The sequence below is a fragment of the Microdochium trichocladiopsis genome, assembly GCF_020744255.1.
Source record: "Microdochium trichocladiopsis strain MPI-CAGE-CH-0230 chromosome Unknown B0I36scaffold_11, whole genome shotgun sequence".
Taxonomy (NCBI): Eukaryota; Fungi; Ascomycota; class Sordariomycetes; order Xylariales; family Microdochiaceae; genus Microdochium; species Microdochium trichocladiopsis.
Window position 1 is genome coordinate 237,232 of NW_025763554.1, and position 22,313 is coordinate 259,544.

At 56.1% G+C, this 22,313-nt stretch overlaps 7 protein-coding genes across 7 annotated transcripts; 3 read left to right on the top strand and 4 right to left on the bottom strand.

Annotated features, from left to right (window-relative positions):
* Positions 1-45: 45 nt before the first annotated feature.
* Positions 46-4,629, bottom strand: B0I36DRAFT_388315 (uncharacterized protein; the record flags this gene model as incomplete). Its single annotated transcript, XM_046161237.1, has 5 exons — positions 46-235; positions 340-574; positions 671-911; positions 988-2,979; positions 4,225-4,629. 5 exons carry the CDS (start codon positions 4,627-4,629, stop codon positions 46-48), a joined length of 3,063 nt encoding a protein of 1,020 aa, XP_046006286.1.
* A 1,422-nt stretch (positions 4,630-6,051) lies between these two features.
* On the top strand, positions 6,052-7,361 carry B0I36DRAFT_354341 (uncharacterized protein; the record flags this gene model as incomplete). The annotated part of the gene is made up of 2 exons (XM_046157303.1): positions 6,052-6,558; positions 6,627-7,361. The coding sequence occupies 2 exons, from the start codon at positions 6,052-6,054 to the stop codon at positions 7,359-7,361; spliced, it is 1,242 nt and encodes a 413-aa protein (XP_046006287.1).
* A 36-nt stretch (positions 7,362-7,397) lies between these two features.
* Positions 7,398-8,894, bottom strand: B0I36DRAFT_335178 (uncharacterized protein). Its single transcript, XM_046155433.1, has one exon. It carries the CDS (start codon positions 8,885-8,887, stop codon positions 7,487-7,489), a length of 1,401 nt encoding a protein of 466 aa, XP_046006288.1. The 5' UTR covers positions 8,888-8,894; the 3' UTR covers positions 7,398-7,486.
* A 448-nt stretch (positions 8,895-9,342) lies between these two features.
* B0I36DRAFT_335184 (terpene synthase metal binding domain-containing protein) lies at positions 9,343-11,286 on the top strand. The gene is made up of 9 exons (XM_046155434.1): positions 9,343-9,515; positions 9,577-9,703; positions 9,763-9,781; positions 9,890-10,056; positions 10,118-10,127; positions 10,187-10,433; positions 10,497-10,530; positions 10,627-10,895; positions 11,006-11,286. The coding sequence occupies exons 1-9, from the start codon at positions 9,379-9,381 to the stop codon at positions 11,178-11,180; spliced, it is 1,185 nt and encodes a 394-aa protein (XP_046006289.1). The 5' UTR covers positions 9,343-9,378; the 3' UTR covers positions 11,181-11,286.
* Positions 11,287-12,851: 1,565 nt separating this feature from the next.
* B0I36DRAFT_354344 (uncharacterized protein) lies at positions 12,852-13,275 on the top strand (the record flags this gene model as incomplete). Its single annotated transcript, XM_046157304.1, has 2 exons — positions 12,852-13,072; positions 13,146-13,275. 2 exons carry the CDS (start codon positions 12,852-12,854, stop codon positions 13,273-13,275), a joined length of 351 nt encoding a protein of 116 aa, XP_046006290.1.
* Positions 13,276-18,151: 4,876 nt separating this feature from the next.
* B0I36DRAFT_35306 (uncharacterized protein) lies at positions 18,152-19,254 on the bottom strand. The gene has a single exon (XM_046157175.1). It carries the CDS (start codon positions 18,977-18,979, stop codon positions 18,233-18,235), a length of 747 nt encoding a protein of 248 aa, XP_046006291.1. The 5' UTR covers positions 18,980-19,254; the 3' UTR covers positions 18,152-18,232.
* Positions 19,255-19,679: 425 nt separating this feature from the next.
* Positions 19,680-22,016, bottom strand: B0I36DRAFT_368077 (uncharacterized protein; the record flags this gene model as incomplete). The annotated part of the gene is made up of 1 exon (XM_046159558.1): positions 19,680-22,016. One exon carries the CDS (start codon positions 22,014-22,016, stop codon positions 19,680-19,682), a length of 2,337 nt encoding a protein of 778 aa, XP_046006292.1.
* Between the last annotated feature and the right edge of the window lie 297 nt (positions 22,017-22,313).

A 22,313-nucleotide genomic window follows, 5' to 3' on the forward strand; every position in this document is an offset into this window, starting at 1 on the left:
TTTCATAAACTAAGGGAATCCGGGTGCTTGAAGCATTTAAGAGGGCTATAAATCGACTATACCTTGTCCCACGAAAATCCACGCGGCCCATATGTGGACTTTGACAGCCCGCTGGACGACACCAGCTCGCCTCGGATAATAGGAGTTCCAGAAAAGGGATTCGCTGCCACGGTACTCGACGAGGATGACACCGAAGATGTACCTGAGGATGAAATCGATGGGGTCGTTGCCGTTTCTTTATGGAACAATGGCAGCGACACCTGGATTTTGTGGCTCGCCTTAGCATTATCGTCGTCCTTCGGCTTTTCATGATTCTTGAGCCCCACCGGTGATGGCGACTGTAGCAAGGGCTTTTGGCCTAGGGAAACGCTTTCATGGGATGTCTGGGTGTCCGTTGTCGGGTTGACGTGGGAGCCCTGTGGCAGAATTGGCGTTTGGGCCTTGTTCGTAGGATCCTTCTTCGAACCGGACAGACCAAAGGTGGAAGAAATATATGAGTCTGTCTTTGTGCCCCCTTTCTTGTCTGGCGAAGGAAGTTCACTGACAGCATCATTTACAAACATCGGAAGGGCCGCTGCAGTGTCATACAAGAGTTAGTCGCGCGTTTGCCCGCATGATTCATGGGAATATCGTCCTAAAGGCTTGATCAGGCGGCGTGCAGATGACTTACGATGGGCTCCGCGCGTGCGGTATGGCCTTAGTGCTTTGGCTGCCTTCTTCAGCGCCTCGTTGTTTCGCTGCAGCTCGGCGCGGTCGAGCTGGGTAGTTGCTGACTCAGCCGCGAGCAGCCGGAGCTCCTCGTCTTCCATTCTGCTGACCATCTCGGTCGTGATGATTGAAGGCAACTTCCTGATCAGACAATTTTCGAGGGCGAGCACGATGACGTTATTTATGAAGGAGTAGATGGAGATCTAGCCAAGGCATCAGTCAGTCTACTGGCCAGAGTTCTGGGGTTTGGCACACAGAGTCGCAGTGATGTTCACTTACCTGGTAATAGGTCTGGCACTTGGCGATGATATCCAGTGCCGCGGGTGCAGGCTGGACCTTGTCCTGCGCCTGGCGAAGGCGGTCAGCCAGAAGCGCCCGACCTTCTTCCGACAAGAGCCATGGCTTCTCCTTGAGCATGTCTACTGCCGCATCAACGGTGGAGCGACGCCTGGCATCTATATACAGCGCCTCAAACTCGGGGTCAAACGGCTGTGGGTGGCCCTCCTGGTAATGGAAGAGCAACTCCGCAACTTTGTCGTGCAGATTCGCGGCGGTGGTCTCGAAGAACGGGTCCACCAGGTGCTGTGCGATGGCGAGGTACGGCGCACCATCCTGCTCGTCAATGATATGCGTCAACAGCTTCTCCACAAAGGCCCTGGCGAACGAGGTGACATGTCTGACGTGGAAGCTGGCAATCTCATTCCAGGGCGTGATCTGGTCCCGGAACAGATTGAGCGCGAGGCTGTCGTTGGAAGACCCAGGTAGCTCTGTGCCCTGATTCCTCGACGCGAGCAGCTCCAGCTCTCGAGCCATCTTGGCCACGGGTACCTTTTCTGGCTCGTCGAACTTGTAAGCTTGGGTAAGGCGCAATATCTCACCCGAGGCGTGGACACTCCAGCCTCCAATGAAGGCTTGAGCCTCCTCGGCCGCATCGGTATCACCATCGCCGCTGGACCTGTCAGAGTCAGAGTCAGAGTCATTCGTGCCCCCATCGCCATCTGATTCGGCATCACCGCCCAGCTTCCCATGGTCGTCGGGAAACACTACCCGACGCCGCGAGCCCCTGCTGGCGAGTATGTATGTGTAGGCGCGGTTGAGGTCGCGCACGAGGGCCCTGATCTTGCGGATACGCCCATCCTCTTCGTCATCAGGGTACAGACCACCAAAGAACTCGTGACTGTAGTTGCCGCTCAAGGCGCGGCTACAGATGTTTTGGTACTGCGAGGCGACTCTGTCCAGGAAAGCGCGCATCTCGGTGGGTTTGTCGCGCGGAGGGCCCAGCTGGCGGATCCGCACGTCGTACTCGCTGATCTTGCGCTGGATGTTGTCGTCGAGATCTGGCAGGCTCTTCTGGATATGGCGGAGCAGGATGTTGCTGAGCTTCGTCCGCAGCCGGGCGACCCCACGGTCTGCACTCCTCAGCGAGTTCCAGGGCGCCTTGTCGCACAGCTCTTGTTCTTTGGCGTCTCTGATGTCGTCCGAGTCGTCCTTCTCGTCCTCGTCGCGGTTGCGGAGCACGTGCCAGCCGAGCTCGAGTGCGTGGGACGGGTGTGTGTTGCGGGCCAGCCGCACAATCAGCTCACCACGACTGCCGGGCAGAAGCAGGTCCGGCTTGGTGATGATGCCGAGTGTGCGACGGCCGCCCTTGTCGTGCCGGCGCACCTTGGAGAGGACGGACTGGAGGATCATGTCGTTGCTGGCCGCCACAATGGCGAGGATGATGCTCGTATCCCTCGCCATGTACTTGTCCGCCAGCCGCTCGACCAGCTCCCGGCCCTCGGCCGACTGTTCCTCGTTCTCCGAGTGGTAGAAGCCAGGGAGGTCGATCAGTGTCAGATGCGGCACGTCCGGCCGGCAGATCTCGACTCTGAGCACGTCTTCGGAGAAGCCGGTAGGTGCCCGCATTCTCTGCCCGGCGTCCCCAATAATCTGGGCGAGCAGGCCATTGTCGAAATTGGTGTCGGCTACTGCGCGGAGCTCCACGGCCGAGCCATCTGTGCGGTGAATGTGTGCACCGAGGGTGGACCGGGAGCTTGTCCGCAGCACAAGCTCGATGGCGAACCTGGTGCAGACGGTACCCTTGGCTGGGAATGGGATTCTGGAGATAGCAGCAAGCACTGAGCTCTTGCCCGACGATTGATCCCCGATGACTATGATCTGCGGCAGGTCGATGATTCTGTCTATCTGATATCTCCGCAGCTCATCAATCGTGTCCATCAGAGGCTTCTGCTCCGAGGCGAGCTGGCTCAGGGCGCCCAGACTGGGAAAAGACTTGTCCATGTTGGCGGGTGTGAGTTGAGAACGGCATAAAGAACGGATTCGGTCGTTGATTGAGCTGAACACGAGGATCCCTTCGACCGCAACCAGGCCGTCTTTCGATTCTTATACAGCCAAAGCAGCCCAGCAAGTATGCTGATCGATACCAAGACAGGCCCCGCATGTATCAGCCCGTGGGTGCAGAACTGCAGGTGATGAGGGTGAGCTGAAGCCCCTTGACACCGCGTTACCGCGTTTCGAATTGGAAAGGGGGGCAAGTGCCTGGTTCGGGGCTTCGCTGCAGGCCAACAAGGAGCAACCAACATCACCAGGGCGCCTAGGCAGGGGCTGCCTCCTGGAGCTCCTGGAGACTCAATGAGGCAGAAGGATTCACACGCACAGCCAGTGTAACGCTACGGGCTACCCGACGTCGACTGAGTTTAGAAATGAGACGCAAGGACGGCTTCTTTGAACTCATATGAGCCAAACGCAACTCTCCACTCCACGCAGCGTACAGCAGAGACAACGGGGATGCAACGATAACCTTGTGGGTGCTGCCCTGACATTTAGGCGCCGAGGCGTTCCTTTTTGCATCTCCACACGACATGCGTACACCCCTGCAGTTGTTGGTTCTACGCGAAAGATAGCCCACCCAGCTGAACCTGCGCGCGGCATCACACCACCACTTGGGCTGCGCGCGTCTGGGCCGCCCAAGGCTCGGCCGTTTCAGGGACTCTGGGGTGTTTGCCTTGGCCCCAACGCTGTTTGGAGGCGGATGAGCCCGGCGTGTCCGGGAGAGCGCCATGCTTCTCTTGGGTCCTTCGCCCTTCACGACTTGGTGGACCTCCAGATAGATCAATATCTGCGCGACAATGATGCTTCCTTTGAAATAGCGCTCGATTCTGCCAAGCCCAGAAAAGGGCAGGACCGCGGACTGCTTGCTTTATTTCTCCGTGGCCCAGGGTGATGCGACTACCGTGGTGCTGACTGGCCGGGCGCCAGAGGTCACCAGTCTGCTGCGAGTGGCGCTTCTAGTACAGCGGCGCGTCGCGAACTCCACGACATGCCCGTAGCACGAGTCAACACTACAATTGCCATGGCGATAACAACAAGCCAGTATGTCATCAGCACAATGATCTTGCCAGCTCGAGACGGCCGCACCTCTAGGTCAAAGTCACCAAACCGAGTGCGTTGCTAGTTCCTCCACAGCTGCGACTCCTTGTGCAGCAACCCCATCGACCAGCGTATGTGCAGATCCACCAGCCCGAGGAACGCGATGGTAAGCACAGTCATGACCGCAAAGTCGGCCAGCGTCGCCGTGATCCGCCACAGCGCCTCGTATGTGACGATGTACACCGCCCACGACATTGGCCGGCTCAGCACCAGCGTCCACACCAGTCCGCGGAAGCACCGTGTCATCCTGAGCGGCGGACGCGTCCACGGCCCCAGACGCTCCATGATAAGCATGGCCAGCTGCACGGCGCTGCTGAGCCCGAGGCTGAAGAAGCTGCATGCCGCCACGTTGCGGATCATCAGCGTGGCGATGGCCGGATCCGTACTCATGGCAGACCAGTACAGAGAGAAGGTGAGGCCCATCCAGCCGACGTGGTAAACCACGTCTTGCGGTCGTGGCGGGAAGGTCCTCGCCAGTTCGTATGTGTACATGGCCGCTGCGAGGAGCCTTTCGGGCCTGGCCGTTAGCTTCTGTGTTGGAGACCTGCTCGTTGCGTGTTGCTGCGGCATACGAACCATGTGGATCTAGCTAAGGACTGGACGCCATCCTGATCTACTACGATGGCAGCGTCGGAATATGACAAGACTTTTAGGGATGCCCACAGGTAATACACACTGGCTGGCGATGTGGCTAGGCGAAGGACGATGAGCAGTTTCGTTGGAGCGGGAAGTGCGAGCCATTGCTGTCGGAAAAGCTTGGGGAACAATCTCCACGCAGTGAGGTCGGCTGCCGAGGCGACTGTAACAAAGCAGGCACAGAGTTGCATTTCCCACGTCTCGACTTGCGGCATCGTCTGGCGCTTTCCAATAGAACTTCGGGTTTGAACATTTGGGAGCTGGTGCTTTGAAGCCTACAGTAAGCCTTCAGGCGTTGATGGGCCTCGGCTGGCTGGTTGTTCGCAAGATGAGCCAACAGGGCCCATCTCGGTCGATTGCTGACATGCATGATCAATATATCGGCTGCGGGGTTGTTCGGTTCCATGGCCGGACCCTTGGCAGGATGCTTGCTCGTGTTGATAAGCAAGATGGTGCAGACAGAATCTGTCGACCCTGAACATAGTATTTGCATAGCCGAACCACAATTTATCATCCGCCTAGATGCCTCGTTGAACACACCCGAGAGGGCCTCAAACCAGGATTGATTGACACCAAGATGGTGTTGGCGAACTGCAGTATGTTTATGGTCTTAGCCCTACAACTTCCATTGTTCGAGATTTCAGCTGATCCGCTGATGGGTGAGCGGGCCGTCTCGCAACCCTCACGAATGCAGTCTGTTTAGGTGCATGCGTCATCGTCGAGTGTGTGGCGAGACCTGCATAATCGCAAACAGGAGCACAGGATGCTGAGAGTGAACTGGCAGCTTGCAACGCGCAATCGGCTGATTGCATGGCCGGCGTCAACAAAGATGAGAGCAAAAATGCGCAGCTTTGGCGACCAGGCTGCCACTGGCTCTACTCGTGCTTCCACGATTCGAGCTTTACTTTACCCCGGTTTCCCACTACCGGCCCCTGGTTTTGCCCGAGAAGGTTGTAGCTGGCGGCTGCGCCAGCTCCAATTCTGGCTTAGCTTGACCCGGGCATTGCTATTGCCCGCAAGATCTTACTTGCATCGGAGTAGAAGCCCCGCCAATCTCGTTGGCGCTGAGCATATACGCAGGGCGGGTGCTAGACTCTGCCGATCTGACAGCTCCGCGAAAGCTTGTCCTGGGCCGAGTGGTGCTCAAAGGGTCGAGTATAAATAGAGCCCCCTTGGTCTTGGATCCGCACCAAGAGATATAGATGATAGCTCCACGGATCTTCAACACTTTGGTTCACCACACATCCTAAAAGCGTGTTACATAGCGCCGCCACAACCATGACGATACAAGAAGCAACGGCCGAGATCGCCATCATAGGCGCTGGCCCTTGCGGCCTCACCTTTGCCCGCCTTCTCGAGCAGCATGGCATGACCGACTACGCCGTCTACGAGCGCGATGCGGGCCGCACCGCCAACAGGGCTGGTGGCAGCCTCGACCTGCGCCCAGGCTCAGGCCAGCGAGCACTCGAAGAGGCTGGCCTTATCGACGAGTTTAAGCGCCTGGCCCGCTACGAGGACACAGTTTTCACCATCTACGACACCAAGGGCAAGGAGCATCTGCGCCTCGGCGAAGGTCGAGACGCGCCCGAGATTGACCGCCTGCAGCTGCAGGAGATCTTGCTCGATTCGGTGCCAGAGGACAAGGTCCGCTGGGGCCACGCGCTGGTAGATGCGCAGCTGGGTAGCGATGGCCGGCCAGTGCTCACTTTTGGCAATGGCGTCAAGGTCTCTGGGTTCAAGCTGGTCGTTGGCACGGACGGGGCGTGGAGCAAAGTTCGACCGCTGGTGAATCTGCATTTCAAGTGGCCCCCCTCGCCGGTCATGCGCTGCGTACCTGCTAACGTTCCATCTAGATCACCCCTTCAAAACCAGTATACACGGGCAGAACTTATTTCGAGACCCGGATCCAGCCCACTAATCCCCTGTACGAGTCTGCCATATCCCTGCTGGGACGCGGATCCACAAGCGCCGTCGGCGACAACCATATCCTGCTCTCGCAGAAACAAGGGGATGCGTCGTACAGGTTATATCTCGGCTTCCAGATGCCCGAGCACATTCTCCGGCAAGGTGGACAATACGACCTGTCTGACGCCGACAAAGTTGAGGCTGCGCGAAGCATGCTCCTCGACGACAAGCACTACGGCACCTGGGCGGAGAGCTACAAGCAGCTGATCCGCCACGCCACGGATTTCCGCGGGTGGTCGCTGTACTCGCTGCCCGCGGCCGGGCTGTCTGAGGGCGGAGAGCAGGGGTGGAAGGCGGTTTCTGGTGTCACGCTTGCGGGTGACGCCGCGCACCTGACGCCGCCGAATGGCGAAGGCGTGAATCTGGCCATGACGGATGCGCTGGATCTGGCGGGCCGGATCAGTCGCTGGACAGGACTGAGCGAGGGGGAGAGGACGCAGGACGCTCTCGATGCTGTGGTGCGCGAGTATGAGGCAATCATGCTGCCGCGCGGGTTGAAGTCGATAAGCAAGGGACACATGATGACGGACATCATGTTTGCAGAGAGTCACGAGCCGTTTGTTAAGCTGCTCAAGTCCTTCATCCAGATGGAGGGGAAGAAGGAGACTGATGGTGGTAGTTAGAGAAGTGCGACGACGAGCAAGTTATTTTTCTTTTATTTGGCCAGCGACAGGACACTCTTCATTCCTCACAAGACTAAGGAGATGCAAGTTATCATAGCTTGTTAATCTTTATCAACTCCAATCAATCAAGTAAGCTGCTGTAGGGTTGATACCAATGCAGCGGCCACAATGATCATCACTAGTACCCCTGAAAACCACACGGCAAGGTAGATCGCCTCTACCGGTCGGTACAGCGGAGATCGTGGCAGCCTAGACCGGCCGTTGACTTCTTTCGCGGTCATTTGGTCTGCCCGCGGCACATACTTGAAGTCCATCTTCGAGCCTCCAGCAAGGCCAGCATGACTTTGAATCACTGCGCCGTGCAGAGTGTTCCTCCACCACCGCAGGATGATTTCGTCCACACCACTAGGCATACTCTGTTGCAAAGCAGCGAGTGCTCTCACCAGCCAGCAATGACCCCTCCAGGAGGCATAGTGATACCAACTCGGCTCGAAGTCAAAGCCAAGAGCATCACACACCTCATCGCCATTCATCATCCGGCTCCCAGCCTCAATGAACTGGGCCGAGACATTAAACGGCGGCAAGTCCCGGAGACACTCGACGAAGTTATGCCCAAGGACGACTGCAGTCTGCGTGATCTGGTGCTCATGCATGAGCATGCTCTCCATCGTCGCCTTTGCCCGCTCCACCGTAGAGAAGTACTCGTCCGTCGGGGTGGCCAGGAGGTACCCCACGTATCGCCACAGCGCAATGTAATCCGCCATTTCCTGAGGGCTAGGATGCACACCCTGCTGTGGAAGCTGGAGCCACATGTGGTTGCAGCAGAACGTAGAGATCGAGTGGATTGAGTCGAGAGTATTGACCGGCACGCCATACTTGGCCGTGTCAAAATATCCGTCCTTTGTGCTGGCGAGCTTTAGGATCCTGTTCCGCACTGATGCATGGAGCAAGCGGACTCGGATGGCTGTTTCCCAAGCAGCACCGCCTGGGCCGACATGAGAATCCACTAGCGAGGAGAAGTCGGTTACTTGGAGAACGAGCTGGAATGTCTCGAGGAGCCGGCGGAAGAGCACCCGTGTAGAGAACCCTCCTGTCCTGGTAAGGACCTCGACGACGCCCGCGGCGGCAGAGTTCTCCCCGACAAAGCCCTGCAAGGCGAAACCCATCAAGTTGGCGGGTGCATAGCGGTAGAAGAAGCGCTGGCCTCGAGCAAGTTGTGCCCAATCTACCCATTCTGGCACGGTGTTGAGTTCGTGCCATAATGCGGAGAGTGTGTGGTCGGAAGGATGATGTTGCTTGAGCAGGGCGAGAAGGTCGGTCTGTTCAGGTGGGGAGGTGGAGGATGTTTGTGTGCGAGATAGCTCTTGAAGTTTGCTAAGCGCAGCCGATCCCAACTCATCATACTCTTGGCGGAGGGGCTCAAGGTGACTCTTAGGCCAGTGCAGCTTTGACCAGGTGTAGTGGTAGGGCCCGTGGGTATGGCACTGGCCAAGGCGCTCAGGTTCGGGATTCGTCTGTTTCTCCATCTTTTTGTTGCAAAGTAGAAAGAATAAGGATGCGAAGGAGGGGAATCATACCGGTGTAGCATCTCGAGGATATCCGCTGGTCCTTTCGGCTACTCGTCGGCACTCGATTGAAACCTCGCCATCCGATTAGTCAGCGCACGGTCGCACGATGAGACGCTATAGGACTCTGCATGGAAACTATGTCAGTTGGTCAGCAGCCCCAACGAATGAAGAACGAGTTTGCGTATGGTATAGACAGCTATTGGCTAAGTGTGGTCGATCGCTCTGGAAATGATACCGGATTGGGCATCACTGGCGCGGTTGGCCCCATGTATACTGCTGCATGATTGCGGAGCCGTTGACGCATGTGAGCCTCGCGGTACAGCTTGGCGAACACCGGCGGGCCAGCACCAGACTTTTATCAGCACACTTATATAGATCCGGACCTCTGTTAAACATTCATTGGCACACGGCAGCGTCGAGCGCGCCTGACGACAATAGTAAGCGCGACAATGGATGCTCCTCTTCCATGCTCCGAATACACACGAGTGCGACTTCCGGACCTTTTCCGGTCTTTCCTGAAGGACCAGCCTAGAATCAACAAGCACTATGAAGAGGTCAGACATGAGTCGGAAGAGTGGCTGAACAGGTATGGTCTAGGTCAGCCCCGAGATGTCTCTTCTGACCACCACCACTATTTGTGCGCCTAGCCTCGGCTCTTTCTCGCCAAAAATGCGAGCCCGTATCAGTCGCTGCGATTTCTCGTACTTTTGCGCCATTGCAGCGCCAACCGCGCCGAGAGACCGATTCCGGACGCTATGTGACTGGGGCAACTGGGTGAGTTTGGTGGAAACATGCTTGGAATACACAGGCTGATGACATGTATTGATCATTAGGTGTTCCCCTTCGACGACAGTCAGTCACTCCAACAAGAATATGCTCTCCTCCAACCATGGCGAGGACCCCACGTTTCGACTCCTGCACGTCGCAAGGAACACTGACCCCGGATTGATCGACTTGCAGTCTTCGACAATGGCGAACTCAGAGACCAGCCGAAGCAGGCAGCACTTGTTTTGGACAGTCTGATGGCTCTCATGCTTGGCCACGTTGACGACAATGCGGAGCCCACTGGGCTGCGCGCGATGCCTATCATCATGGCCCACGACAGCGTCTTCCGGCGGATGGCGGTGGTAAGTCATACTTTCTGATGGTGAGCTATGCAGGCTTCCGACTAACACTTAATCTGCACAGTCTGGCGAGGGTAGGCTACGCAGTCACTGTGCACACAATACGCAGAAACGTATCTAATTGATTCCTCAGGAGTCCGCACTCGCTTCGCACGCGCGATGCAGAAGTACTCGACAGGCGTCCTTGTCCAAGTATCTGACCAGTTCAGCCACTACACACCAGACTTGGCAGAGATTGTCCTCACTCGGCGTGAATCAGCGGGTGTGTCGCCGCTGTACCACCTCGTTGAGTATGCTCATGGCTTGAGCGTGCCCGGGGAAGTGTTCGCGTCACCCATAATCAAGGAAATGGAGGTCTTGGGGATGGACATGGTCTCGATGTGTGTAGTGTCTTACTGCTCAAAATTGTGATCGGTCAACGATTAACAGCTTTTTGCGTATAGCTCGAACGACATGCTCAGCTACCTCAAGGAAGAGGTAAGTTTCCGACATCCTGACCCCAAATACCCCTAGTCCTTCACGCCGAAACTCAAACTGTCCAATCTAACATGTTCTCCTCGTTGTCTTCAACAGCGTGAACAGGTTCCCCACAACATGGTGGCGGTCTGCCGTATGCGCGGTCTTTCTGCTCAACAGTCCTTTGACACTGTCAGCGAGCTGCTCGTCGCGTGCTATACGCGTTGGGACGAACTAGAGTCATTGTTGAACCAAGACTCTTCGCGAGAACCGCCATCAGAGTCAGTTACAGCATATCTATGCCTGGCCGATTCCGCTACGAGGCAACAGGCCTTGCAATACGTGGAAGGAATAAAAAACGTCGTTAAAGCAAACATGTACTGGAGGTTTGTGCCCCCCCCCCCCCCCTTTCCACTTTCCTTTTTGTTTCTCCTTTCCGCGCGCGTGGCGATTGAACGCGTGAATGGCGGCGAGGCTTATTCACTCGTCTACACAGCTTCAAATCCCAGCGATACTTCGGCCAAAATGGAGAGTCCGTGCGGTTGAGTAGAGGGATTGACGTACTAGTGCATCCGGCCTATCTTGACAAAAACACCATGTCGAACGACCGATGTGTTCAAGGTATGCAGAGAATGGCCTCTAAGCCATGGAAGAAGATCCCAAAACAATGATCGCGGGGGCAGAAACCATATCTGAGATTAGAAAGCATTGCAAAAACATATATAAGCTTCGGCTGTCTGGATAGACTGATTACGTTGAATGAACTCATGTTTCCGCAAGCTTCACGGATCGAGCAGTAGAATTCCGCGGCTGGCGTTCAAATATCCGCGCTGGGCTGCCGTAATGAGTGCCAAGTTTGGAGTATGGTCAGTATTTGTTGTAAAGCTGGTGTGCTGAGTGGAGGCATTCAAAAGGCACCGTGTTCGCCCGAATGAGGGACTTTGCGCAATGGCAAGTTTTATCTCTTGTGCCCACATTACCTTAAGAAGGGGCAACGTCATTGGTAAGGCCGTGAAGGTTGTCTGAGGTGGCAAACTCCAAGATTAGCAGATGAATCACGGAAGTGGACGACCGCCATTCTTCTGATTGTATGATCGGGTTGTCAAACAATGGTACGTACATCTGCCCATGGTTCTACCAGAAGAAGCAATCTCCTATGCATTATGACGTGGCCAGGTACTTTTTCAAAGCGATGTTGGGATCTGCACCAGGGCACGGCCCGACCCGGTCATGATTGCATTAGCGCTCAGCTTGCCCTAACGTGGCGCACCCGCATGGATCAAGTAGCGCTTAAGATTGGCTCTTATTGTGAGACAATCGACGTGTAGAAGAATGCCACGCGGGTATGGATCAGATGGTTTGCCTGGGGGTGCCAGATGTGACAGGCACGGCGGCAGCCAATATTTTACCCTCCGGTCGCCGCTTCGTCTGCTCCCTTTTCAATCCTTACAAGGAGAAAGAATCATCAGTAATGTCGTTGGGAAACATGAAAGCAGCCTCATCACCAGCCTCGGGTTACACGCGAGTGTAACTCCCAGATGTCTTTCAATCGTTTCTCGGGACACCACCGAGAATCAACCAGCACTATGAGAGTGTCAAACCAGAAGCAGAAGAATGGCTCAACAGGTCAGAGTCTCTTCCAACGTCTTGCCGGCTTTCTTGGCTGACGCCTATGGCTCACCGGCACAGTCTTTGCTCGCTCTCGCCACAGATGAGTGCTCGCATCACCCGCTGCGACTTTGCATATTTCTTCTCCATCGTAGCCCCTGATGTGCCGAGGGAAAGACTTCGAACATTATTTGATTGGGGCAGCTGGGTGAGAAGAGCCAGATAAGCCGTGACCATTTTGTAACGGTAGGATTCACTAACATCATTCTGTACCAGGTCTTTCCATTCGACGACGGTAAACACATTCGAGAGCGGCAGCAGCCGCGCCTAACACATGGTCTTGAGTCGTCGCTTGCATTGTACCTAACCACAAGCTGACCTTTCTATATTGAACTAGTGTTCGACAATGGACCGCCCAAGGACCAGCCATGGCAGGCGGCTCTTATCATAGAGAGTCTGATGGACTTGATGCTGGGCCATGTTGACGATGACGCAGAGCCCGAGGGTCTGCGCCAAATACCGCTTATAATTGCCCACGATAGCATCTTCCGGCGCATCGCAACTGTTAGTAGCATAGTTCCTTTCCTTAAGTGGATCAGAACCTGTGGCTAACACCACGACCGATGAAAGTCTGCTAAAGGTGAGAGATGTTTAATGACCACGATCAACAAACGGCCAGGAAGGCAACATCGGCTGATATCTGAGCAGGAGTGCGGTCTCGGTACGTGAGGGCAATGCAAAAGTGCGGCTCAAGGATCCTCCAGCAAGTGCGCAACAAGTCCAAGCGGTATGTGCCCGGCCTGGCCGAGATTCTTCTCACCCGGCGCGACTCGGCCGGAGTGCTGCCGATTTACCGGCTGGTAGAGTACGCCCGCAGCCTGCGGTTGCCTGATGAGATCTTCGAATTGCCGTTGATCCAAGAGATGGAGATACTGGGCATGGACATGATAGCCATGTAAATTGTTCTCCAACCCCCTGCGTAAAGCAGTCGCATAGACTAAACTGCTGACTGCTTTCACGATTTGTAGCTCAAACGATATGCTTAGTTATCTCAAGGAAGAAGTAGGTGATCGTAATGGTTGGTCCGATAGCACTTACTCTGGCATCGACTCCATGCGCCCGGAAAGCTCTGAGCTGACACAACCTCTTCGTTTCTGAGAACAGCGTGAGGATGTACCTCACAACATGGTAGCGGTGTGTCGTATGCGCGGACAGTCGGCGCAAGAAGCATTCGATACGGTAAATGAGCTGCTCTCTGCGTGTTTTGCGCGATGGGATGAGCTAGAGTCCCTCTTACTTCAGCATTCTACTGCGGAAGCCCCAAATACAGACGCTGCAGAGGAGTCGTCCGCGGATTTAGCCACTCGAGAACATATACTGCAGTATGTGGAAGTGATCAAAAATGTCGTTCGGGCGAACATGTACTGGAGGTTAGTCACGCGTGATTGATGTAGTCACATCTTCAAGTGCTGGTGTGTAGGGGCCCTGTTATGAAGTCAAGCCTAACTGATTTCTCTTGCAGTTTCAAAGGCCAGCGGTACTTCGGCCGACACGGTGAGGCAGTGCGCCTGAGTCGCCACATCGACGTCTTGATCCATCCGGGGTATTTCATCAGCATGGGAATTGGACAAGGACTACATCTGGACTCTCACAATGAGCAGAATACTCGGCTACCAGAGACAATGTTGCAGCAATGATAAGTTCAGCCACGACGGAACGAGAGGTGTTCTAGTCTGAATATATCCAATGTGTCAGATGATGTGATAGACATCTTCATGTTTCAATAGCCGGTACAGTCTTGGTAAACTGGTGCGTCGTTATGATTACTGCGTCGCATGTGTGTTTAAACTTTTGTCTCGAGTGCCGCACTTCATTGATTTGTGGCTTATGACTCGAAAAGGACGCGGCGGAATCAGCTGGTCTCATACAGTCACGCGTTCTTATGTATCTTGAAGGCATACCAATAATGAATGAGGAGCGGCGTCGCCACATTGCTTCTATGGGCTGACGGCTATGGCCTTCATAGGGTCCAGATCGCCTCTTATGTGGTCAAGTTCACCATGAACGACATACCCTTCCCGTCCACCAGGAAGCGCCTGTCCAAAGCCTCAAGAGACTCTCAGCATCAACACTTCAGAATGGGTGTCTTCTCCTGCCCTGATCAGGCCAACTTTATGTGGCAGACCGGCGACCGGAGCCGCGCCTTCACGGCCAAGACCCTAGGCTTCGCCTATCTGGAGGATTTGCATGCTGTCCCCAACGTCCTCGACCAAAAGACATATGCTTGAATTTCACGAATTAGCAGGATCTCGTCGTCAAGGTCACGCAAGGTGCAGCTAGTGCAATCATTTCTGGGCACGAGATCTTGTGGAGCACGGCGGCTGGTATGGTCAAATCAGTCGGCGGTGCCGCTTTCGGAGTCGTCGCTTTCCGGGCAGGCCAAGTACCGGTAGACAGCATCTAGCACCCCTGCATCCAAGCAAGGATCGTGGCCTTGGCGCAAAAATCAAGCTTTTCACCCCCCTTGCCCGGTCCACCCGCGTTGCACGTCAAGCGCTGCATCCCTGAACGTTCAGGCGTGCTATTCTGCCGTTGCGATGCTTCAATCGAAGCCCAAATGCTTTCCCGTGGTTCACTCGATAATTCTGATGCATCACATCGTGCTCACTATCAAGGTATCCATGTGGGAATAGACGTAATGGCCAAACGAGTGAGTATTCATCTAAAATAAGAGCAGTATTGCTAAATGAGTGTGATCGTCCAGAGGTACCTGCTTGTATCCAACAATTGTCCGTTTTATGGTCGCGTGCTCAACATAACTTCGAAAATGGGGTTCCAGAAGGGAGCACCATATTCCTTGTCGCACTCCATTATCAAAGCCGCCACACATATAGGTCCAAACCACCCAGCTTCTATACTTGGGCAGCATTTCAGGGCAGATGCGCTCTTGTATGGTTAGTCAGTTTCCTCCTTGCGCCCTGGTCATATCGTTGGTCGGAGCTCACCTTGATGGACAGTAATTGTAGCTTCGCAAAACATCCCCATGGTCTCAGCAGGCGACATTTTCGCCACAGCCGCACGAGTCGCCGCACGCCAGGAAACAGAAAGACTCTCCAATAGGGTTGAGTGCAAAGCCGTTCTTGCAATTGTCGTTGCATTCTATTTCGCACGCGCAGTCGCAGCTACGAGGCACGAGCGCGTTGTCGCTACTGCCGCGAGGAAGAGCGCTGGAGATGCTGGCAAGAGCCAACATGACGCCAGTGATGGAGCAGAGGCTAAGCTTCATTATGATGGATGACAAGTAAGGACTTTAGGGTTGTGTATGGGATGTATTTTTGTCGCTGCGATGTGCCTGTGGTGTTCTTTGTGGCTGGAGAACGGGTTGAAGCTGTCTGACTTTCGGCCAAGAAGAAGGCAGCGTCCAATTTACTTATACTTCTATTTCTTGAACGTTGTGTCCGACAAGAGATAAAGAGACCCGTTCGATGATTTTGCAAACTGGTGCCCAATCCTCGGTGACCATTTCGAGGAGTGGGACTTTTGCCAAGATGACGTTCCTCAAGCGAAGTCATTAGGCTGATGACGACGACTTTGCAGCCATAGGAAACAACCTCGGGAGGTCCCGTGTATGCTAGGAACAGATGCAGTTGGGGATCGTCCCATCCATTGGTTTGCGAGCGAGTATTTGCAAGGATCAGGATCCTCCGCCTAGCCACTCGGCAGACGGGGACGCAATTCACGGCGAGTTCCGAATCCGTATGTCAGTGAAAACAGCATGGTTTGTAGCTTATAGCAGAATGATTGATGTGTATCCGCCAGCCAGAGCTCGTTGATGTTGTCTTCCCGGTAGGTTAGCACAACACCAAATTGACTCGGCAGTATGCATTGCTCTTTGTTCCTGCCCACGAGTCTCCTCGCCATCCAGCCGGACCCATCGTTGCTCAGCTGATGGCCATCACCGAGACAATAAGTCTGCAAGATGCACCTGGTGTTCCATGACGCGTCATCATCGGGCGAGACTACACTCACGCACAGTCCTGATCCATCTAGTCTCGCCAGACTTCTGCATCTTGTGGCAAGGATCATTTACCCCTGGGCGATTCTTTTAGACCCAGAAGATCTATTGCTTGCGTCGTATGGCATTGGATATCTCGGGTGACGTATACAGCGAAGGCGGCAGACCGCTGTGCTGAGTGGGTTGGACCCCCCGCACTACGCAAGGACGGGGATTGCAATCCCACGACCCATCTACGGCGCGGCTAAGCCATTCTGGATCTTTTACTCGAAACGCGTACACCCCTCCGAAATTTGTCCATATCTCGTTCAGTTCCATTGGCCTTGGATGTGGGCAGTTTTGGTTGGTGCGATCATTCCACAGATATACACAGTCGGATAGCCCAACCAGCGAACCGGTGCCAGCGCCTTCCTCTGTCTCCACGAGCGCTTCTTCGTCCTCCCAGAGATTGCTAGCGCTCACGCCCTTGCTTCACAACAGGGGGGGGGGGAGACATATGTTTTATACCTGTAGCTTCCCTTCTAATGGACGTCTAGTACCTCTAATATCTCTGGTTCGAACAATAATATATACCCTATGAAATGGGTACAGCTGGCCTCGGGGATTAGTTATAACAGCTGTTAATGTATTACAGGTATAGAGGTACAGAGGTACAAAGGTGTAGAGGTATAGAGGTATAGAGTGTCAGAGGTCCAGAGGCCCAGAGGTTTAGAGGTCCAGAGGTGCATATCTATGAAAAATGCAGATGTCGTGCCTGGCAAACCAGCGTCATAAGCAGACTAACTAGATGATGACTGTAAGACTTTCCCTCGTGCATAGCTCTTGAGGCAAGTCGCTATTGTGCAGCCTCGCGAATACATACTGCACCCCAATATCTCCGTTGGCCCTGAGTACATGATTGGCGGCGATATTACGCCAAGAGCGGTGCAGAGGTGCAGAGGTGCAGAGGTGCAAAGGTCCAGAGGTCTAGTCGGCCGCCAAATAAGTGTTTTCGTACAAGAATTACGCTTGCCGACAAGGCTGTATCAGGAGGCCCCTCCTGTAACGACCCTGGGGCCTCAAGTACTGTGAGGGTGGAGATGGCTCGAGGGTTTGTCACGTTCGTTGTTTACCTTCGTTTCGGCACGAAGTCGTTTTCATGTGTCATCTGTCACGTTTAGAAGGGCGGGATGTGTAAGCGTCCGTAGGCCTACGTAGTGGCTTTGAATGTGCTTCCTGAAGGACTTTCGTCGATCGGTCCGCACCTGGCGGAGCCTCGTCCTGGCACTCGATTGTGCGCCAGGCGTACCGTGACGCCGTGCTGAGGTCGCTCCAGTCCGATCTTTTTATCATCTTGTCCTATAAAGATTGATCGTGCTCGAGGATTTGACGGCTGTACACCTTCTTCAGTGTTGCCTTGTTTGCCTCAATGACCTTGTCGACAGTCGATACAGCGACGATGAGTCAGCCAGTTTGTCATAAATAGGCTTAGCAATATTTTGCACGAGCAAGGAGTCATACCAGCCACGGACGCGGTCCAGGGCTCTGGAACCACTTCAACCTGGGAAGGCGATGGGCTTCGGCCAAGCTGCAAGTGGCCAGGGCTGCAGCAGAGGCGCGTTACCCGAGGCGGCCAGTCGAGCTGTCCCAGACCCCCAGACGGAATCCAGGCTTTTCATGGGTTTGCTCAACGTTGGAAAGTCGGCTGTGCTGTCCCATTGTTGGGGTCGTTGCTGCGGGCACTGAATGGTGGCCGATGCGAAACGGGTCGCGACGCGCAGGCCACTTCGCCACAGCCGACCACCCGCGCGTGGACGTCAAACTTCGGGTACCAACGTCTGGGTGTCCACGCCTGCTCGTGGGCAGCTTCGACCAACTTCAGCTGTGTACCCAGCCTGACGTACGGCCGATTCTGCAATCAGACATACAGCACCACCGCCATGGCAGACATCCTTGGTAACAAAAAGCGCACCCGACGCGTTTGCAGTCTTGATCAGGTGCGGATACGGCCTGCGCTACGATGCCCTTCCTCCCAGCTACAGTCTCTCGTCGATCAAGACTGAGCGGCCGATGAACACGGCGTGATTTGCGTTGTGAAAGGCGAGCCTACTTGGCTCGTAGCTACAAGCGTGCATGGCGGATGGCGGATGGGCCCAATGCCGTCTTGTCCTGAAGCGCTGTGCTGCCGACAGTAAGTTGCACCGATGATAGGACTCTTGCCAAGCCTATCGACCTCGTAGGCAACCAAGGTTCTGGCCGGAGCCGTCTCAGCGTTGGGCTCGAACCAACTGGGCCAACTGCTATCGGTAGAGGCGTGGAGCATTGACAGCGTGATGTGTCGCACTTGTGTGCGATGAGGGTCTCTGATCTGCTCATTTGAGAGGGTTGGCTTCCTTTTGGGACCGGTAGGACAATCAAAAGGCCAGTACCAGGTCGCTCCTCTGTCAGGACAACAGCCATTGGGCCTACGGCGAGGAGCCAGAGCTGACCTTCCTCAGGAAGTTTGCTTATGACATCGGAGTTGATCTGGCCGAGGTTGGCGGCCCAATGTAGCACGAGCTGATATAGAGTAGGGGTGCCCGAGCCAGTGCGAATCTCGTCATATACCTGGCGATACTGCCGTGTGCTGCTTGCTGGCTGGATGGGGTCGTGATGTTGGACTTGCCTCAGTAGCCAATCTTTGGTGGAGTTGGGCCATCGCAAAAGCTCACAAAGAGCGTCAATCAAATCCCGCTGAATCTCCCAATGCTGCTTCACAGTTCGAGGCTGCATTGAGCTTCGAAAGCGGTCGTTAGGGCCCACCAGGGAATCGATGACTGTGATGACCTTAGTGCCGATACGAAAGGCAGTAGTGCAACTGCCCTTCATCCATCTCTAGGACAGGCAATGATGGACCAGACATAGTATAGTAGATAAAGGTCTCGGTGAAGATGATATTGCGGTGTAATGTTCGCTCGGCAAACGCAACGAGCATGGCTGCAGTAACAATATATGGTGCCTGGTACATGGTCTTGTCCATAGCCGCCAATGTTTGCGCGCCGAACTTGGGGGTAGGGATCGGCATGTCGGAGGTTTCTAGGATCATCTCGCACGCCGAGTCGCGAGTTGCTTGAGGGATCCAATTCTGCGCCTGGATAATCTTGCATCCTTGGCGGCCGATCTCCGAAAGACCGTCCTGGTCGATGTTGAAGTTAGATGGCATGGTATATGATGCTGATATGACTCGCAGTCAGTGAGCGGGTACGGAAATGTGGATTGCGCTGGTAAAGACGAATGGGTGCTGCAGGTTCCTCCTAGGCTTGTGCGCCGTGTCGTTGTTATTCGTTAGGTCGGCGTCGTCACAAAAGTCACGCATAGTCCGGTCGGTGGCGATAGGAAGCGTAGTGGCACGATCCAAGCTCCACCATAGCTTACAATAGTCAGCTGTTCTTGAACATCGACTGGCATATTATCTTCCAATCGATCCCCCAGCGCATATGGATAACCTGCACCGTCAGCTTGTGACCATGGTGAACATCAGGTGCTCCTAGTCGCCTTTCGTTCTTCTCAGGAGGGGTAATGTTGCAACTCATGCGACGACCTGCGTGTAGAAGACGCCATCCCGTAGCCCCGCCCTGGCAGTGGCGACGTGTATGGGCATGCACGCGAGGATGGTCTCCCTGCGGGTGATGAAGATTACGACTTGGAAGGGCCCGTGATGCGAGGACGGGGTGGTCCGCGGCTGGTGTTGGTGGTGGATCGGCTCTGGTGGCGACGGCCGTGTCTCTTGCTTCTGGCTGCTCTGTTTCTGTAGCCCCGGGGATGTTGGCGACGAGGAGATAGGCCATGAGCGTGGGCCCCTTTCGGCTGCCGCGAACAGTGGTGGCACAACACCATCACCACAATCTTCACTTCTGCTGGTGCTGCTGGTGCTGTCTTCATGCTTCTCTTCCCGTGGAGGCACATTACTGTTCCTGTCTGGTGCTGGCCGCCATCGTGATGCATCTGGGGTCCCGGACGAGGAAGAGGACGAGGCAGCCACGCATCCCGCTTCTGCGTCTCTCCTGGCCGCAGTCGTCCAGGCCGGGTGCTGCTGTCCCGCGTACGCTTTTGCGACCTGCTCCGCTTGCTCGTCAATTGCCCTCTTCACGACCTGGGTCTGCAAGTCGAGCAGCGCGAGCTGCCGCTCAGCGAGAAGCCTCTGGCGCTCCTCAGTCGTCGTCGTCGCCGTCGCCGTCGCCGTCGCGGTGAAAGAGGCAGTGCCGTCCATGTTGCCAGCTGATGCTGTCGCTGCCCGGCCCCAGACCTTGCGCGTCGCCTGCCTCGCGATGAGGGGAAGGATCGCGCAGTCGAGAAACAGGTCGCCGCAGCAGTTGGCGCCAAAGCCGTCCACGGTCCTCGTCTCCAGACGAGTTAGGTCCGCCAGGCTCGCGGCGTCGACGTCCACGGGGACCTCCCCGGCCGACTCTGGCCGCCCCGGGCCTGCTGCTGCTCCTGATGATGCCGCGCTGGCCCCGGGGCCGTCCCAGACGGTGGCGGCCATGGCGATCTGGTAGCAGTGCAGGTACGCGCTCAGCATCCTCATAGTTGCCAGATTAGTCTCGCATGTTTTTCGTTGTCCCTTGCCCTCCTCCTTCTGGATAGCCCGTATGATATGCCGAAGCCTGCGCTGCCAAACACCCATGTGCTTCCACAGCCGGGCCTCATCGGCGAGGTGCTGCCTGGCGTCGAGGGTCTGGCCGGCGGCGATGGCCCAGTACCGGCTGAGCAGCCACGACTCGAACGTGCCGTGGAAGGCGTTCCACCGGCAGCGCAGCGCCTCGAGGTCGAGCGGACCCGTAAAGCCGCCGCCGCGCAGCTCAGGGGGCGCCGGGAGCGTGCCGGGCAGGTGGAACGTCGGCAGCAAGGATTTCTTCTTCCCGCCGTTGCTGCTGCTGGCGGCCACGACCGGCACCGTGTGACCTGCCAGTACTCCAGCCGAGGCGAAGCGCACTATGAGGGCCTCGGCGTCGCAGAGACAGCGCCAGTCGGCGTACCGCGGGTGCACGCCGTAACGGAGCGCGCCATCAGAGCGTACCTCCCGAGGGGCCACGACGTGCGCGCGGAGCATGGCAGCGCCCGCGACCAGGATGACGTTGCGCGACGCGATGTTGCCCTGCAGGAGCTCGAGCCCGCCGAAGCAGACGGTAGCATAGGCAATGTCGGGCGGCGACATACTGGGCAGGGCGTCGCGGAAGGTCGCGAGGGCGTGCGCGTAGTTCCGCACAGCCGAGACGAGATGGCGGTCATTCTCCTTGGTGCCTCTCCCCGAATTTGCGCTGCCGAGGTGCTCGGACTGGCACATGGTGCGGAGGCCCTTGGCCCGCAGCTCCTTGTTGGGCGACATGCTCAGGTCCCGGATCGCGAGGCATACGTAACGGTAGTATTCCTTGTGCAGGCTCTCGCGCGGCAGCATGAGGGCGAGCATGTCGCCACGGGTGAGGCGGGCCGGGTCAAAGTTCTGGAATGCGGCATGCACAATCGCCCGTGCCGTGTCCTCCACCGTCCAGAGGTGCCTGGTCATCCGGGCTTGGCTCCGTGCCGTGGTTCGGAAGGCTGCCGGTGGCTGCTTTGCGCGGAGCGGCTCGTGGCACGGGGGGGTCGTCTCTTCCTTGCCGTGCTTGGCCAGTCGAAGGACGCCCTGCATTGCCTGCTGTTTGACTGGGGCGGCCTTCCTGGCCGGGCGCGGTGTGGGATACTCGCATTGTAGCAGAAGTCGTCGGCACGAGGAGCACGCGGGTTTGGCCTCGTCGCAGCGAACGTGGCGCTTCTTGCAGGGGAAACAGCCAGCGCGGGACTTCGAGTGATATGCTCGGCCGCTCAGGCCTGCTGCTGGTGGCGGCTGGCCCTGGTCCACCCGGAACTGGATCACGGTTGGGCTGGCCATAGTTCGAGGTTGGCCTAGCGCTTGGCCTGGGCAGCAACGGAGGCTTTTGGGCTTTCGGTTGTGCTTCTATCAGTCAGGGCCGCGGCATTTTGTGAAAGGGGAGAGACTGTCGACAACGCCGCAGCGTACCTGGTCTCGGTTTTCATGCGAGAAGGGGCTTTGCGTGTCAGCAGCGGATAAGAATAGTGGCGAATGATCGCACGACAACCCCAGCAACGCGAATCCCTGCCAAATCCCTTTAGGGACGTCTGACGATATCCCAGCTTGGACTAGCGGCGGGACAGGAAACCCCGTCTA

What these genes read in the sequence shown, in the direction of transcription:
- B0I36DRAFT_335178 (XM_046155433.1), bottom strand. Translation starts at nt 8,887, where the DNA reads ATGGAGAAACAGACGAATCCCGAACCTGAGCGCCTTGGCCAGTGCCAT.
- B0I36DRAFT_335184 (XM_046155434.1), top strand. Translation starts at nt 9,379, where the DNA reads ATGGATGCTCCTCTTCCATGCTCCGAATACACACGAGTGCGACTTCCG. An exon ending in TCGGAAGAGTGGCTGAACAG is followed by an intron (nt 9,516 to 9,576) that starts GTATGGTCTAGG and finishes TTGTGCGCCTAG; the next exon opens with CCTCGGCTCTTTCTCGCCAA. An exon ending in AAAGCAAACATGTACTGGAG is followed by an intron (nt 10,896 to 11,005) that starts GTTTGTGCCCCC and finishes TCGTCTACACAG; the next exon opens with CTTCAAATCCCAGCGATACT.
- B0I36DRAFT_35306 (XM_046157175.1), bottom strand. Translation starts at nt 18,979, where the DNA reads ATGAAGGGCAGTTGCACTACTGCCTTTCGTATCGGCACTAAGGTCATC.